The 16,481-nt window shown below is 36.1% G+C and overlaps 1 protein-coding gene across 3 annotated transcripts in view; it reads left to right on the forward strand.

Annotated features, from left to right (window-relative positions):
• MINDY3 (MINDY lysine 48 deubiquitinase 3) overlaps positions 1–16,481 on the forward strand; it is a 42,090-nt gene that overhangs the window by 2,776 nt on the left and 22,833 nt on the right. For 2 of the 3 annotated variants that reach the window (XM_015853478.2, XM_015853480.2), the window contains exons 2-10: positions 2,664–2,743; positions 3,281–3,338; positions 4,092–4,265; positions 7,681–7,732; positions 9,477–9,591; positions 10,085–10,158; positions 10,585–10,664; positions 14,770–14,840; positions 15,849–15,929. In XM_015853478.2, coding sequence (XP_015708964.1) covers positions 2,664–2,743; positions 3,281–3,338; positions 4,092–4,265; positions 7,681–7,732; positions 9,477–9,591; positions 10,085–10,158; positions 10,585–10,664; positions 14,770–14,840; positions 15,849–15,929 — 785 coding nt within the window. Of the gene's footprint in view, positions 1–773; positions 894–2,663; positions 2,744–3,280; positions 3,339–4,091; positions 4,266–7,680; positions 7,733–9,476; positions 9,592–10,084; positions 10,159–10,584; positions 10,665–14,769; positions 14,841–15,848; positions 15,930–16,481 lie in introns of all 3 variants that reach the window. The other variant, XM_015853479.2, reaches the window with a different exon arrangement.

A 16,481-nucleotide genomic window follows, 5' to 3' on the forward strand; every position in this document is an offset into this window, starting at 1 on the left:
TGAAGACAAATTGCAAATAGCATAGATGCTACATCTGAAAATATTGGTGGCAGCGATTTACAAACAGGAGTCTGGATGTACTCCATGCAGACAGAAGGGTAACGCAGAAGAACAGTGGCGTGAACGATACTGGTGTGATTGATGTAGTATGATAACACTACTTATGGACAGAAGACAGGTAGATAGTAAGGGGAAAAAGGATTAAATTAGCTGCATTATTTTTTACTTTGGTGTTTTTTTCTTGAGTGAAAGGAGCCGAATGACAGAAATAATTTGTTGAGATTGAGGATTAGTAGAAATTAGGACAGATCAGAGTTGCTGGTCTTCTGGTAGCTTAAAAGATGGTCAGAGCACTGCAAGAGTGCGGAGGTGATGAGTTCTTATAGAGATTGCTCAAGATGTGGTTACTTTGCAAAACAAAAAGTAAGGAGATGTGATCTGCAGGCTGTGGTAGTTTTGAAGCCGGAAGAACTTCAGTGCTGGTGTCTGAAATGTTACCTGAGCTGACTTCAGATTTCACAGCCGTTTTAAGAAGGAAAACAACACCTTTGGTTGGTTTGGTTTCAGTGGGTTGATTTTGTGGTTTTTTTTCTTGCTACTTCATGATATTTATTGAGCAATAAGCAGTGATTAGCTGCAAAGAAAACAGCTGCTTTAGGTATTACATGTGATTTTGCTATGCTTGTGTTCTGTCATGTTGTGGATAGTATCAGTTTTGCGTCGTCTTTCCTGAATTTCACCTTGGTGAACCTCACTTGATTTTGTTTTTTTAGGAGGCAGTTTTTGAAAGCAGGGCAGGGTGAGCTGAGGCAGTTGGTGCTTTCTCAAAGAACCCTGAAGAGTATGAAACAAAGTCAAGATTTCTAACCGTGGTCTAATGGTACCACATCCAAGTATGTTGTTTTACTGCAGTGGCCAAATCATTAAAAGAACTAAAAAAAGGTTGATGCAGTGTGCTTAGCTGGCATGCTCTAATGCTTCAAAGCAGAAACACGTTCTAATACAGATATTGCACAAGCTAATATAGATAGTTGAAATGATGGTAATGTTTCGTTTTAGCGCATGTAAACAGTGGAATGAATTCACACTAGTGCGGAATTTGAAGTATGGATAATACGGTTTCACTGCTAAATTCAGTGATGCTGGATCTGAGGCACAACCGGCATCTGAGGTTTGCATATAAAACACATCATTGTACTGCACGTGGTTCAGAAAAGCTGGAGCCTTGCTATCAGATACAGGGAAAGCTCACACTTTAGGAACTACAGCTGCACTGTACACCTTACTGGTTTTTTTCACACCAGTGTTGAGCAAGTATCATGTCTGTGCTGAAAGCTGCCCGCAGGTGTGCACAGTGCTCTCTGGTGCTGCTGGGGATGATGTGCCTGTTGTGCAGTTGCACAGAAGTCTGCACCAGGAGACACATTGCCCTCATTCAGACTCACATGCAGAAGTTGAGGGTGCTTACGTCTGATACAGCAGAGTATAATGGTACAGCATACAGGTAGGAATGCCACTTTGCAACACCGGAGGCCCAGGTTCGAATCCCCCCTATGGCGCAAGTGGTAGAAGTGCCGCTCTGCTGCACAGGAGGCTCGAATCCCAGGGGTTGGACTCGATGATCTCTAAGGTCCCTTCCAACCTGCACGAGACTATGAGACTGTGAGCACTGGGGAAAGGAGAAAATGTGGGAAAAGTGTGTTGAATATTCTACTGAGACTGACACTGCAAGGGAACATGCACGTGTATTTTCTTTTTTTCCTGTCCTCGCTTGCATTTGCTCATTGGTTGCTGTCTGTAGTTGCATGGTTTCTAGATTACATGAACATTACTTTAGCACTATCTTACTGGCACTTAGAAAACAATGTGAAATGCCACTCACTGTAAGTTGTTGTGCACCATCTTCATTGAGTTATTTGTTGTCCATGTGCATGCTTTTACCTGAGAATTGCAAGCTGTGAATTAGCATGTCTGGAAAGGAAGTTTGAGAGCAAAGGGATAGCAAATAATTCTGCATTTTTGGTTCCAGCATTTGCCCTATCACATGGCTGTGGAAATAATTCTAATTTAAAGATGGAGAAGGGAAAATAGGTGACCTTGTGTCTTGCTTAGTACAGTGTACTGTGAAATGCTGCTGCTAAGATGCTTGCTTTGATGGTTATAAGTGAATATTTGAGTTACTCATTGTATTTCAGCCTTAATGGGCAGCACTGATACACCATCCTTTTAGGGAATGGAAATGTACTATGTGTGCTCAGTAACGCTCAAAAAGTGATCTTTAAAAACTTTTTACATATTTGAGACAAAATATTGCAACTTTTAATTGATTTCTAAGAAAATAATAAATTAAAAAACTATGGTTGAAGTATTCAGCTCCACATACTCTGACAGTCTCACTGGTTAAAAAAACCACTCTAGCTATTAGCCCTTTATGTCTGTTATTTCTTTGCTGGGTTAATTTCTCTGCTTACCTATTTCAGTCTTTTTGGTTCAGATATTTTAACCACATCCTGCTGCATGACTGTGGGCAGGGGGAGGTCTAGAAAACTCATTGAATCTTTTGAAAATGAACAAAACAAATGCCTTTTCTGTTAGAAGACAGTGATATTTAAACACACTTGTTTACATATTTCACTAAATACTGCCTGCTTTCCGTCTGACAGGATTTGTCTTTAGTGAATCTGAATCAACTGCTTTAGAGCAATTTGAAGGTGGCCCTTGTGCAGTGATTGCGCCTGTACAGGTAAGATGTGTTTATTACAGCAAGGATTTAAGATAAATAAGCTCAAATTTTGTTCTTTTCAGAGCATATGTGGAACTAAGGTAAAGTAATTATTGCAGTAGATCACTGAGTATTGTATAGCCTTTCTTTAATCTGTTGTGCAAGTTTTAATTTCTAATGGTTAGATCAGTAATTTGTAAATACTGAAAGGGATTTTTGATTTCTGAGTGATGAGGTGCTCCTCCTCAGTTACGTATTGCAAATATCGCATCCATTACTGTCATCCATCCTGTCAGTCTGGAGGTGTTTTAATACTCTGAAGTCTGCTTTATTCAGTGTTAACTGTGATTGAACCTAATATTTTGGGGCACCTTTATAGTTACATTGAATGAGAAAAATGAGTAAACAGTGCAGGTTTAGGGTGCCTTACTAAAGGACAAGGACTGTGAAAGTCTAATAGTATGCAGGAGTGCTTTGCTATAGAGCTTGTAGCGATGTAAAATGTAAAATTTGGTGGTGTTTGTTTTTTAATCATTACTTGATGCTTTGATATCAAAGGCGTTCCTTTTGAAGAGGCTTTTTACCAGTGAAAAGTCAACTTGGAGAGACTGTCCAGGTACTGAGACTTTTTTCTTTTCTTTTTTTTTTTTTTTTTTTTTTCATAAAAGAAAAAGTAGTATGTATACTATATAGAATGGTGGGATGGTTTGGGTTGGAAGGAGCACAGAGATCACCTGCTACACTTTCCTGCCATGGGCAGGGATACTGTTTGCTAGATCAGGTTGCTCAAAGCCCAGTCCAGTCTGATTTCAAACACCTCCAATGATGGGGCACCCATTGTTTCTCTAGCTTACCTGGTCCAGTGCCTCACTGTTATCTCCGTAAAGTATTTCTTCCTAATATATCATGTAAATTCACCCTCTTGAAGTTGAAAAGCCATTGTTCCTTATGCTGTCATCTGATTAAAAAATAAAAAAGGTGTTTCTATCTCTTAGAAGCTCTCTTATATAACAAAGGGCTGTAATAATGTTTTGCCAAAGCCTTGCTGTCTTTGTGCTGAACAACCCAAAGTCTCTGAATTCTTTTTTGTGAAGTCCAAGTCAGTCCACTGCACTTGTGTGTTTTGTAAATTCTTGATTAATTGAAATCTATTACTAAAAGAAGGAATAGGTTAGAAATCATATTAAAACATGTTTCTCTAAAGATAGCTTTATGATTCTCTGGTCCAGTGTTGTCACAGACTAGTTAGCATTAATAAGTTAAAGTTAACTTACATAATTGTTTAGATAACGAGTACAAAAAATATTAGGAGCACATATAAGATGCTGATTAGCAGCAATTGAACTCATGTAGGTTTCTGATCTTTCAGAAGTAGAACAGAAAAACCTTCTCTGTCACACATTATGTGACATTTTGGAAATGGCTTGCTCTGATAACTCTGAGTCGTACTCTCTGGCAACATGGATAAGGGGAAAATCAACTGAAGAAACTGCTAGTATTTCTGAAAGTCCTGCAGAATCCAGTCGTCAAGAGGAACAACCTTGTAAGATGTATTTCTGTTCTAAATTCTCCATAACTTAGTAAAGTATTATGTTATTATGTTGTTTTTAAGGGTCCTTTGCTTTTTATTAGTACTCAGATGAGATTCTAGCCTTTGTAATGCCATTAGCTGTAGTGGATATTTGTTTTAATTAGAGGCATTAATTCTTTTTGTGAAAGGCATATGATCTCTCTATCACTGGGGTTCTTAGAGATATTATTCTCTTGAATGTGAGCAATTTGCATGAACTTTTCAGGTTTGTTTTTGTAATTTGAGGCCTTTTTTTGTTTTATTTTCCTTTTAATTTGGAAAAAAGCCATGCTTCCTGCCACCAGAGGAATATTTTAACTGGCCATTTGTAGCTGTATCAGAAGAGCTTCTACATGAAACTCTTGAAAGCTGAATTGGTTCTATAATATTCTGGATCCACTGTTAGGGAAAAGTAGCATTCTGCCCTTTGTTTGCTTCCATGTGATACCAGAACTGCTTAATCCAATGACTTTTTATTAGATTAACAGATGGGTTTTTTTGTAGGCTAGAATTTTTCCTTTACCTACTTTATTCAAATGTCTTGATTTCTTCAGTAGTTACTGAATATCTTCTATTACACTGAGATATGACATCAAGATGTGACGATTTAACTATTGTGGTCTATTGAGATGTATTTATTAATCATTAGTGGGGATATATAACATGTTAAAAGTTAAGCTTCTTTTTCTTTTAGTTTTTGTTCTCAATGTGCCCTTTGAGAAGTATGAAAAACCCTTCACATGAGAACATGCTTATAAAGGTGCCATCTTTTGACGGAAGGTATCTGTCATTCACCACTTTGTGACATAATTACAAAGTAAGAATTGTACAAGTAGATCTGTATGTGTAAAGCTAGCTACAGCAATTAGTAGTGCTGGAGCTCTTTATGGCACAAGTCATCTTCATCTGCTGTGAAATGCTTCATGTGTTTTAGAGGGCTTAAGTGATGATTAAACTTTCACTTAACTGGGGGAAAAAGAATAGTCACCATGTTAAAGTCCCAAAGTGAGCTATTCCTTATAAAGAAAGAATACTATATGGGAAACTATCTGCAACTTTTTTGTTTTTGAAAATGAAAAATATTTTCCTTTGAAAGTTAAAGTGGTTGTAACTTCGAAATTCCTGATTTTGGCTGATTTTCCATGTCTTCAAAGCTCTTGCTCATATTATGACTTTTCATTTGAAGAAAAAGTGAAGCAGAGCCTGGTTATCAATAGTTTTTTAACTTTCTTTAGGTTAATATATGGCCTTGTTCTGAGGAACTTTATGGAAAGTGTGCTCAGGAGGTCTTTTTAAGCACAAACTCTTTTTATCCTCCATGTTAACACTTAATGAACTAGTCAGTTCTATCTGCACTTCTCCCAATTCTCTACAGGTTCTACCTGACTTTGTCCTTAACACCATAGAATGCTCTTAGGAAGAGCAGAACGCATTCACTATGAGCAGTATGCTTTTGTCATGAATGTGAATCTCCTTGACTGTTCATATTCTACTAGAACTATTCTACATTCCTGTTTTATGTACCCTACAGTTCAATCACTATTTTAATTATACATTATTTAATGCTACAAATTTCCTGATTTAAGATGTACTTGTTAGTGCTTTCTTTTTAAAATCCTGCTATTTTAACCAAATAAGCAATTTTAGCTTCTGCTTGGTTAGCCTAGGAAGAAAGATATTAGTAAGAAGGTACTGATGATAATGCAAAGTTCTGTTGTTGCTAGTGCAAAGGAATAAGTTTATTTCTTGCTTGGCTGCCAAAACCAGTAAAAATACAAACTGGCATTGTCATAGTTTCTGGAACTTGAGAGGTGTGATGTAGGGTGGCAGAGGAGTCTTAGAGATGCAATCCCTCGTGGCAGGCTAGTGCTACTTGGGAACTGAATGTGGGAATAAGTTTACAGTAAAATCATGAAATAAAAAACTTACAATGTGTTTAGGTGCAGCACGATAGAATTAGCACTCTGCAGGATTTCTGTACTACTGTATTTTCACACAGCTCATGCTTTATTGCAGTTTGTACTTTTCCTCTCCACTAAGTGCTGTCTTTATCTAGCTTTGTTTGGGTTATGTCTATCTGCACTTCTTTTTAGGATTTCTACTTCTTTCCCTTTGTTTCGAACAGTGCTTCTCTAACCACTTTGTTCTGTTCTGTAGTAACAGAATGGAGCTGCCTGTAATCTTGGTGTGTGAACAAAACAGGGATTCAAGCACACTTACTGAATGCAGTAGCATTTTTCATCTGCTTTTGTGATGTATTCTAGTGATTGTTGTTGGCCATGCATTGGCTGTAGTAGTGCAAGTTCCCAGGTTCAAAGGTTGCTTTATATGCTTTATTCCCTCTAACTTTATGCAGAAATGGCATCAACTCTTTGGAAGGGGATCCTTTAGTACAGTTGCGGGAGGAGTTGGGCGGTAGTATTAACTCCAATGGTTTCAGGTTTTTAATGAAAGTCATAGGAAGTCATTCAATAGCGAAGTGATCAGACTTTATTTAAAAAATCAGCAGAGTGGCCTGTATCAGCAAACGGCTCCATCTGATTTGTGTATTATTCCACTCACAGGTGGATAAAGTACCGAAGGCTAAAGGGCACTGAAGACTTCTACAGTCTTAATATACAAATACTCATCAGAACTCTATAATTACAGAACTGGCACATCTTTAAAAGGTCATTTCATTGCCCTGACTTGAAAATGTTCTGAGGGGGAACAAAAATATAAAGCCTACATTGAACTTGGGAAGACACTAAATGCTGTATTTTTTTTTATTTAATTTTTCTTGTCTTGGAGGTAACACTTGGAAGATTATTTAACCGCGATTAACAAAAAACAGTGGAAAAATATATGTAAAAATAGAATGTGTAGCAGTTCAATTCTACTCTTTTATTGTGATAAATATTGAATTAGTATTAAAAGAGGAAGAACAAGAAGTAAAAATTTCAGTAATATTGATGTATTCTAAAAGAAAAAATACAGCTTTTCTACATTGATAAAATGATCCGAATAATCATGCTTGCTTTTCTAGGAAATAATACTTACTGACCTACGAAGTTACATCTGTAGCATGCATATGCTTGATGACTTTGACAGTTGTGATTTGTACCAAATCAACAGCTTTACCATTTGACAAATGTTTTAAAAGCTGCACAATCCAGTGGCTTTGTGCTTTTAATAAATTGATTACTCCAAATAGAAATACTCTATTTTGTATGTTGGAATCTTAATGTTCACTGGATCAGTTTTACACAAACTAGTTAAAAAATGAAAATGTCAAGGGAGGATTAAAAATCAAAAATATAGTTAAAGCTTGAAAGTATACTAGCTTGCTGTGTGTATCTTGTGTCATTTTTTGCCATGTGTAGTGCTGAAAAGTGTCTCTTGTGTATAGCTGCCTTGGCTGTGGAAGAGCTTGGCTTTGAGCGATTTCATGCATTAATTCAGTAAGTAATATGTTGTAACATTTAAAATACAATATTTTGAAGTAACGCTAATATTCATAGCCCTGGAGGGGCTGGCTGTGTTGAAGAACTTCTTGTGTGTTGCACATCAGGTTAAATATGGATTTCAAATTTCATTTTGGGGGGTTTGGATTTTTATGTTGTGTTATTTATTTATTTATTTTACATTTTACAGTTTAAAATTGAATATTACCTTGAACAAAAGGATTTGACTTTAAAACTGGAGCAATGTAATAACGTGAAATTGCTGAATAAACAGAGCTAGTTAAAATTAATATACTGAGTTTAAGGTGTCCATCCTCAAATTCCACATAGTCCCACAGGTGATTCTATTAGAAATACTTGATATCAACACTGAAAAAAGGATGTAGTCTAGTATTGATTTGAGATTACACGGGAAATGTTCATAAAAGTTTCAAATAGGAAACAGAATCTTAAAAAAGCAAAGTTTGAACTTTTCTTTCTTGGGTGTAAGTACAAAGGTTGAGGTTCTGCTGAGTTTGTCTTTAAAGGCAACTGTCTTTTATTTTCATGGCAAACAGTTTTTACGTATGATAAAAATAAATACCAAAAGAGGAAAACAAGAGCAAGAGAAAACACTTGAGATTGAAAATGATACTTATTGGAAGTAAAATAACTGCTGATTATTGTCTTCAGTAGTAATAATAGGCTGAAAGAGCAAGCTGTAGTTGCATGGGGAAAGGAGTACGTTACAATTGCTGTAACTTTATCTAATCTTAATGCTGATTTGTTCCCCAATCCCAGTCTATGAATTATTGATACCCACTTTGATCTGTTACAGTCTCTCAATTGCAATTAAATCCTTTTCTCTGTCTCTAGAGCAAGTTGAGCAATGGATTTCATGACTTTGCCTTGACAATTTAAATTTTTTAAGTGTTGGCCAGAGAAAACTCACATATGGGTATACTTTTTCAAACGTACAGATAAGCAGAGAATGTGATCTAGTTTGAGTAACTCAATGAAAGCTAATATTTGTGTTCTGGAAAGCAGAGTTCAGCTGTTAATTTCCCAAGAAAGGGCAAGTGTATTACTTCACTGGAATCTGATGGAACTCTTCCTTTCTCCAGTTTTTCCTTTACTTTTTATTTTTAAATACAGATCACTCGGTGTTCTGTAATCATTTAGGCAGCAACCAATTATTTTCCCAAATGTGGATGTACCACTTTGAATGTTGTTTTTTTTCTTTTTCTTTTTTTTTTTTTCTTCCCAAATCTGGAATCTAATAATGTCAAATTCTCAAGGGAAATGTAGGAATTACTTCTAAAGGCTGAGATACTTTTTACCGAGTGGTATTTTCTTCCACCATTTTTGATCTGAAGGTCCTTTCAGAACAGTGTGTAATGCAGATTTTATTCTGGGGCAGAGTCCATCATGATTTCAGTAACATTTAGTAGAATTCCTGGTTCAAGCTACTCAACTTGTTCACAAATGCATTTCACTTTAACCTTGGTGTTTGTGTATAAAATGTACGTTTTTACACTTTGCTCCAGATTTATCATCATTTTGTGGGTCAATACTAATGACTCTATGGCAACTATGATAACTACAGAACAGCTGCTGTGTCATTCTGTGTATAACACTATAGTTTTAGGCTGTTTTACTTGGACAGTTTCATGCTAGGTCTTAGTATGTCTTGTTTGTGCTTCATGGTGCTGTTCTGTTTCATCTCAATAGGTTCTTTTTTTCTGTTGCTTTTTGTCTTTAGCAAACGCGCATTCAAAAGCTTCCCTGAGCTGAAGGATGCAATTTGGGATCAATATTCAGTGTGGACAAACAGATTTGGAGTATTACTCTTTCTGTATTCTGTGATACTGACAAAGGTTTGTGGGTTGTTTGATTATTGTGTGCATCTTCGTTAACAGAATGTTTGGTCATGGTAACCCTTTTTCTTTAAAACCATGAACAGTGAAGTCAGGTGATAAATTTCAGTGGATAGAATAGCATCTTCACTCATGTTGTGATTCATGTGCAGCATAAAAATATGGAAAAGCTTAATCCCTGGTTTGTTTTTTTCCTCTTATCTGGGAGAATTACAGATTTTGGAAACATCCTTCCCTGTATATCCCTGGTATCATGAGAAATGAATGTGTTTCAGTTTCGTGTTTTACATAAGAACAGCAGCCTCCCTAGTAGCATTGTTTCATTACTGTGTTATTTTGCTTTGTGTTTCTATTTGCTATCACAAGAAATAAGCGTGTTCATGTCTCACTTCATGTGATATCAGCCTCCTAGTGTTTTGGGATTACACTTTGTTGTTGTAGATGTTGTTGTTCAATCCTGAAGAAGGCAAAAATACTTGTTATGTTTCTGCAGGGTACTGAAAACATAAAAAATGAAATTGAGGATGCAACTGAGCCATTGATAGATCCTGTTTATGGTCATGGAAGGTAAGCTGGGAAAGGTGTGGTTGCTGCTACTTAAAATAGATAAATGCGCTCATTTTTATGAAATTATTGGCATTATTGGAAGGATTCAGTCATAACATTATAGTATGCAAAAGCAACAATTATCATAGCATATCTCTTCAATGCTTACTCCCTCTTGTATGTGAATTTTGAGGGAAGACTTAGGTTAATGCTGCGTTTTCAGAGGAAGAATTCTCAATTTCAGTGCTACATTTTTATATCAAATCATTTGATAGGAAGGGTAGGAACCATATTAGTGTTACTGAATTAAAAATACACTGTAATTAAAATAAATGTTAATATATGTACTCAGCTGATTAAATAATATTTTTTCATTTGTTAAATGTAGAGACTTTATAAGAAGTAATTTATGTCCCTTTCAATAGGCTATTTCTCTTTATTACATAGCCAAAGTTTGATTAACCTCCTGTTGACGGGGCATGCTGTTTCTAACGTGTGGGATGGAGACAGAGAATGTTCAGGAATGAGTAAGTTGACTATGCTTGTTCATAATTTTTACATACTATGCGATGCTCTCCTACACATCTGGAATACTATGTATCTCTGCTTTGATTTCTCCTCACTGCTGTCCTTTGATTTAAGCTGCCATGCAATGAAAATAAAGTATCCTTGCACAAAATCACTGATGTTAATATCGTAACATCAGATTTTACAAGATTGTCAGCTACAGGCTGATAAGATACCTGATGACTTGGATCATAGAATGGCATGCAGTTGCAGCAAGTTGGGAAGAAATACCAGTGCACTGGAGGCAGGCACTGGAGGATTCAGAGTGACTTCATCAGGCTAGATAAATGAGCTATTGGGAGCCTCATGAATGGAATGAGCCTGTGCACCAGCATTAGTGAGTGTTGAGCAAGTAGTTTTTTTAGAAATTAGCCGGAACATGTGAACAGCAAGTTGCGCATGAGTCATCATAGTATGTCCTTTTGAACAGGTACCACAGTATCTTATGCTGCATTAGGAGTTTAGCCAGAAGTGATGTTTCCGCATATTTGACACTGGTGCTTTCTGTCCCATTTTGGGCTCCCCAATGTGGGGGAGACGTTGGCAAAGTTGAGCAAGTCCAGTGGAGGACTGTGAGGATAAGTGGGGCTGAGCACACAATGTACAAGTAGGGGTGGAGAGAGTGCTTTTGTTTCATTGAAAGAGGTGAATGCTATTTGGGAAGCTTGTTGCTGTCTATGAATGTCGTATGGGAGGTGTTGAGAAAATAGAGCCTGGCTCTTCTCGTAGTTGTGTAGTGGAAGAGCAAGAGTCTGTGACCAGAAGCTGTAACATGGAAACTTCATATCAGTACCAGCGGAATAACTTTTCCCAGGAGAATGGTCAAATGCTGGAACAGGTTCCTGGATAAGGAACCCCCATTCCTGGAGATGCTCAGAACTCAGCTGGGCACAGCTTTCCATGGTCTCTGATTTAATTGGACCCACATTGAGTAGATGTTTGGAGTAGGTGACTTCTAAAGATCGCTTTCAACATGAAGTATTCTGTGGTTCTACCATGTCTTGTTACAAGTACTTACTGATTCTTTTACTGACGTGCTGGTACTTGTCCAGATCCTAATTTGTTTTGTGTTTTTTCCTTTGATGCCATCTTCCAAAGTATTATGCTTCTGTGATTATTTTTTTATGTTTGATTGATTTATTTCATACAAAGAGAAGATGATCTTAGAACAATAAATGCTTTGAATTGTAAGGTGTTCACCTTTTCTCCCATACTGCTACAAAGTACATCTCAGATTCATCATCATATATTTCACAAGGATTTTCTGTAATGTAAGTCATTGCTCAGAATACTGACTTACGATAGATTCATATAAGTCTCCATTCAGAATCTGAATTGAAATGCACTGGTTTTACAATGAGCAGTTAATGTAATCTCCTTTGAGACTTTGAGACTTCTACTTCATTATGATTCCATAGAGGCTGTAGTTTTGCATTAGGCTTGTCAGAATGTCATTTGGGTACTGTAACTCTTTGCTTCACTAGGCTTCTTTCCATGGCATTAAGATTGGATTACGGTGGTTTATTATTGATGAATCTATACTGGCTGTTCTTTGATTTTGATCATTCTCCTGCATGCATATTGATTACTAGTTTGTTGCAAGATTCTTTGGAGGTTAAAATCATCCTTTGTTCAGGGGCTTTTCTTTTTAGCATTTTTGTTGTTTCTGTTAAGTACCCTGCATTATTTCCTCATTTATAGTCTCCAGACCCCTCTTTTCTTTTTGATACATAAGGTAATAATTAATTTTCCCAGGCATACTTTGTCTATGGTTCATGTAAGGAGTTCCACTAAGATCTGCAACCTTTCAGATTATCTTTCTGAGAGACTTTATTCATTAATACTCCAAGATGGAAATAGTCTTCTAAGAATACTAAGATCTTATTGTATTATTTTTTTTTTCCCAGATCTATCTACATAATTGTAGCTAGGTAAAGGGAATAGTATTTATTTTTAAAAGACCAATATGTGACAATTGGTATTCATTTGTCTGTTTTTCATTCATCAGGTAATTTTGGACATAGCTAGTTTAAGTCAAATTGTGCATCTGGCATTTTAAGGAGAGGTTCTCACAACTTTTATGACAGATGAGAACTGCCAGAGACTCACACACGCAAAACAGAGAAATTACTGCCTCCCATAGGAGTGACTGAGCAAAAGTCCTGTGGTGCCTCTTGCTTCACAAGTAAACGTGTGTACTGGTAGTGTAACTACTCTGCTGATGCAGCCTTCCTAGGCTGGTAGTAAGGGAATAACAGGCATCAAGAGAAGGTGTTGTAGGGGAGCAAGGAACAGGAGATATAGCAGGGGGCTGGAAGTAGGAGTTGTCAAAGTTATTGTTTGATATGGTTCTGAATACAGAAATCTTTGAGGAATCTTTATTATTATTATTTTGCATTCTGAGTTATGTGGTGTGTGTTTTTGCTTGAGCTACCCAGGTTATTTTCAGTTCAGTATTTTAAGTCCAAATCTTTACTGATGTTACTTAGAGTGAGCTTCCTGTTTTCAGTAACAAGAAGAAAGGCAGCAATTTAATATGGAAAAAAATGAAATGCTGTAATCTTTTGGGTTTTTTTTAAAAAAGTGCCAAGCATTTGTGATGTTTCAATCTATCACTAGGTGGTAGTATTCTGATGCTGTTTGTAACAGTCTCATTACTTCTTAAAGTCTTCATTAGTTTGTGCCTGAACTTCCTTTAAAGGTTCTGATATTTTCTCCCTTTTAAGAAGATAATTAAGATAATTAACAACCTGTTAATTATAACTTGAATTGGTATTTTCTGAATAGTAAATGTTACTACTTGTTCCTCTTTCTTGTATTCTGAATTCTTTGTTTGTCAGACTGAACTTTATTGATTTTTTTTTTTAACTGACTTCTTCAAAATAAATCTTGTGTTAAAATTATTTCCTTAATATAGCGTTATTCTGTCATTTGTTTCCCTTCACCCACATATAAGTATTATTTAACAATAAAAGCTGTTCCTTAGTTTGAATGATCTTGAGCTCTCTTTCTTGTGGCTCAAATGGAAGATGAATTGTCTAAATGTATTGCGATTTATAGCAGTGCAGTCGTAAGTCAGTGAGATAAGGAGGTTTTGAAAAGTAATATCTATGCAATCCCATATGTTTTAATTAAAGCAAATGTGAAGATTGATCTGAAACTGTGCTTTCAGGGATCAAGAATTATAGGCTGCAGAGTGGTCCTTCTACTTGTATAGCTAGCAGCTTTACAGTAATGAGTTCTACTTACAGTCCACAAAGGTATTAAATGAGCCATTGTTTGTAAATTTGGTTTTGTTTTCTTAACAGTGGGGGAAAAAGTTAAACCATGTCTGTAATGACAGTCAGTTAAAGAAGGAAGCATGGCACTGACACTGCTTCACTGTTGAGATGGCATATATGTAAGCCTGGAGTTCTTTCAAATCCTTACAATTATGACTGGTTTCTAAACTTGAATTTGAAAGCATTCAAAAAAGCTACAAAAAAGGCTTCGCAAGTGCTCTTTCAATCACTAATATGTAAATAGTTCAGCTGTTTCTGCCAGCTGTGTGTGCTTGAGGGCTGTAAGATAAAAGGAAGTTAATAGAGAAAATGAAAGTGAGGGAACAGTTTATTTTGTACTAACAGAACTACTATTTACAAAATTCTTATTATTCAGAATGTGAAATTATTAGGATAAATAAAGCTGTGGAACTCTCAAAAAGGGACTGGAATATGTGCACGTGCTCATTCATACATATGTGTGTGTGGTTCTTTCCCTTTGGAAAAGCTGTTTTTCCTATTATTATTGAGTATAATTTTAGTGTAATTTACAAGTGCTTCTCCTAATAAATCCAGCAACTTCTGAAAAGAGGCTGTCAACAGCAGTCTTCATCTATGAACACCTATTTGGCTCTTATTCCTTTGTGAGAGGGGAAATTATTAAACTCTTTTATTTTACTATAACTTATGTTTTCTGAAACTGCATGATTAAAAACTGCTGCTTAACCCATTTTAAGAGCAAGAGGGTGTGATTTAGAGAAGCTTTGCAGATTTTTCTTTAAGTTTTGGGTTTTGTTTTGAACAGAACTTCTTGGCATACATAAACAAGCAACAGTGGGCTTTCTGACACTGATGGAATCTCTGAGATACTGTAAGGTAAGCTGTTCTCTGATTTAAATTTTAGTGTATTTTTTTGAGTGGTTTGGACTTTGACAGTATTACTTCAAGCTCCAGTGCGAATGATAAGAGGAGATATTATAGAACTCTGAATGGATGTTCAACTTCCAGTTAAAACTGAGAGTAATATTATGCTAAAGCAGATAAATAGGGCAATTGTTAAATCCATCATATTAGGGAAATCTTGTTTGATGCTATTTTAAACTAAAATTTGATTGCACCAATTTAAGGTAGGCAGAAGCTTTTTTTTTTTTTTAAATTGATATAATACTTACTGTAGGTTATGTTGGTAGTTAAAAAGCTTCCTTTCACGATAAGACTCCTATGATATGTGCTTTGAATCTGAAAGATTCAAAATATAGGTGTTGAGTACTTATTTGTGCACATCTGAACACTACTGAAGTGCAGCTTGATCCATGTCATTTCCCATCGTGACACAGAATTTCCTTAAGTATTTTGGGAAATCTTGTGCTTTACAAATATTATTTTTGAAACAGCATTAACACCCATAATTTTGAGTGGCTTTTTGCTTGTCCATGGCTTCTGTTTTGATTGTGTAGTTTGCAGAGCATTCTGTATTGACTGACACTCTCATATATTAAACAGCAATTCTGAATCGATATATCCAAAACCAGCTAGTAGGTCAAGTGGACTTCTGCCTCATTTCTGTATCTGATTATAGTATTGTTACATAAGAGTAGTTAGTTATTGGTGTGCATTTTCAGCATATCTCCAAGGCTGAAACATTTCATATTGATGATACCACTTTCTCAGTGATGTCGTCTTTCAGCTAGTTAGCATAAGTTACATTGTTTTCCAAGTCAGACAGGAATTGAAGATGTGCACATTAACTGTTGTACATTATTTTTATTTTCTAGAGCATTTTATTTTAGTTCTCAAAGCATTTGGATCTTCACAAACTGATTTGTCATTAACTTGATAAGATTTCTGAGTTTGCTTTGTGACTCTGCTGTCATTGCACATTAGGTTGGCTCCTATTTGAAATCTCCAAAGTTCCCCATCTGGATACTCGGCAGTGAAACGCACCTCACAGTCTTTTTTGCCAAGGTATGTCGGATGTGGGTGTTTATTTGATTGTTGGTCTTTGGTTTTTTTTTGCAATCTCAGGCTTTTTGTTATATGACCTCAGACAGATACATCTATGTAAATCTGAAGTTCAGGTGTTATTACAACATGAATTTAATGCGGCTATCATATAAAATGTGGTTGCCAAAACTTCTAATTAAGCCTTCCCTTGAAGGCAGACTTGTTGAAGTGGTTTAATGATAATCTGTTAAATTTTAGTGAAGTGCGTTGGTCCCAGGTTAATTTACTGGAAAAGAGATGTGATTTAGAATACCATAGTTATAATATGCACTGTCTTAAATTTCGGTGGTGCAAGAGAGATTTACCTATTGATTCCTGTTAGTAGTTTAATCTTTCTGACAGTACTTTCACTGATTTATATATATATTTTTTTAATCTATAACCATAAATATCTGTGAAAAAAATAAAGAGTTTTTCTTCTTGGGCCTTAGCTGACCTGTCTCCAGGCAAACAGTTATTTACAGCTGGATATATTTGAGGCCATCCTGCAGTGAGAATAACTTGCGATGCAGT

This window comes from Coturnix japonica, chromosome 2 (assembly GCF_001577835.2).
Source record: "Coturnix japonica isolate 7356 chromosome 2, Coturnix japonica 2.1, whole genome shotgun sequence".
Classification (NCBI taxonomy): Eukaryota; Metazoa; Chordata; class Aves; order Galliformes; family Phasianidae; genus Coturnix; species Coturnix japonica.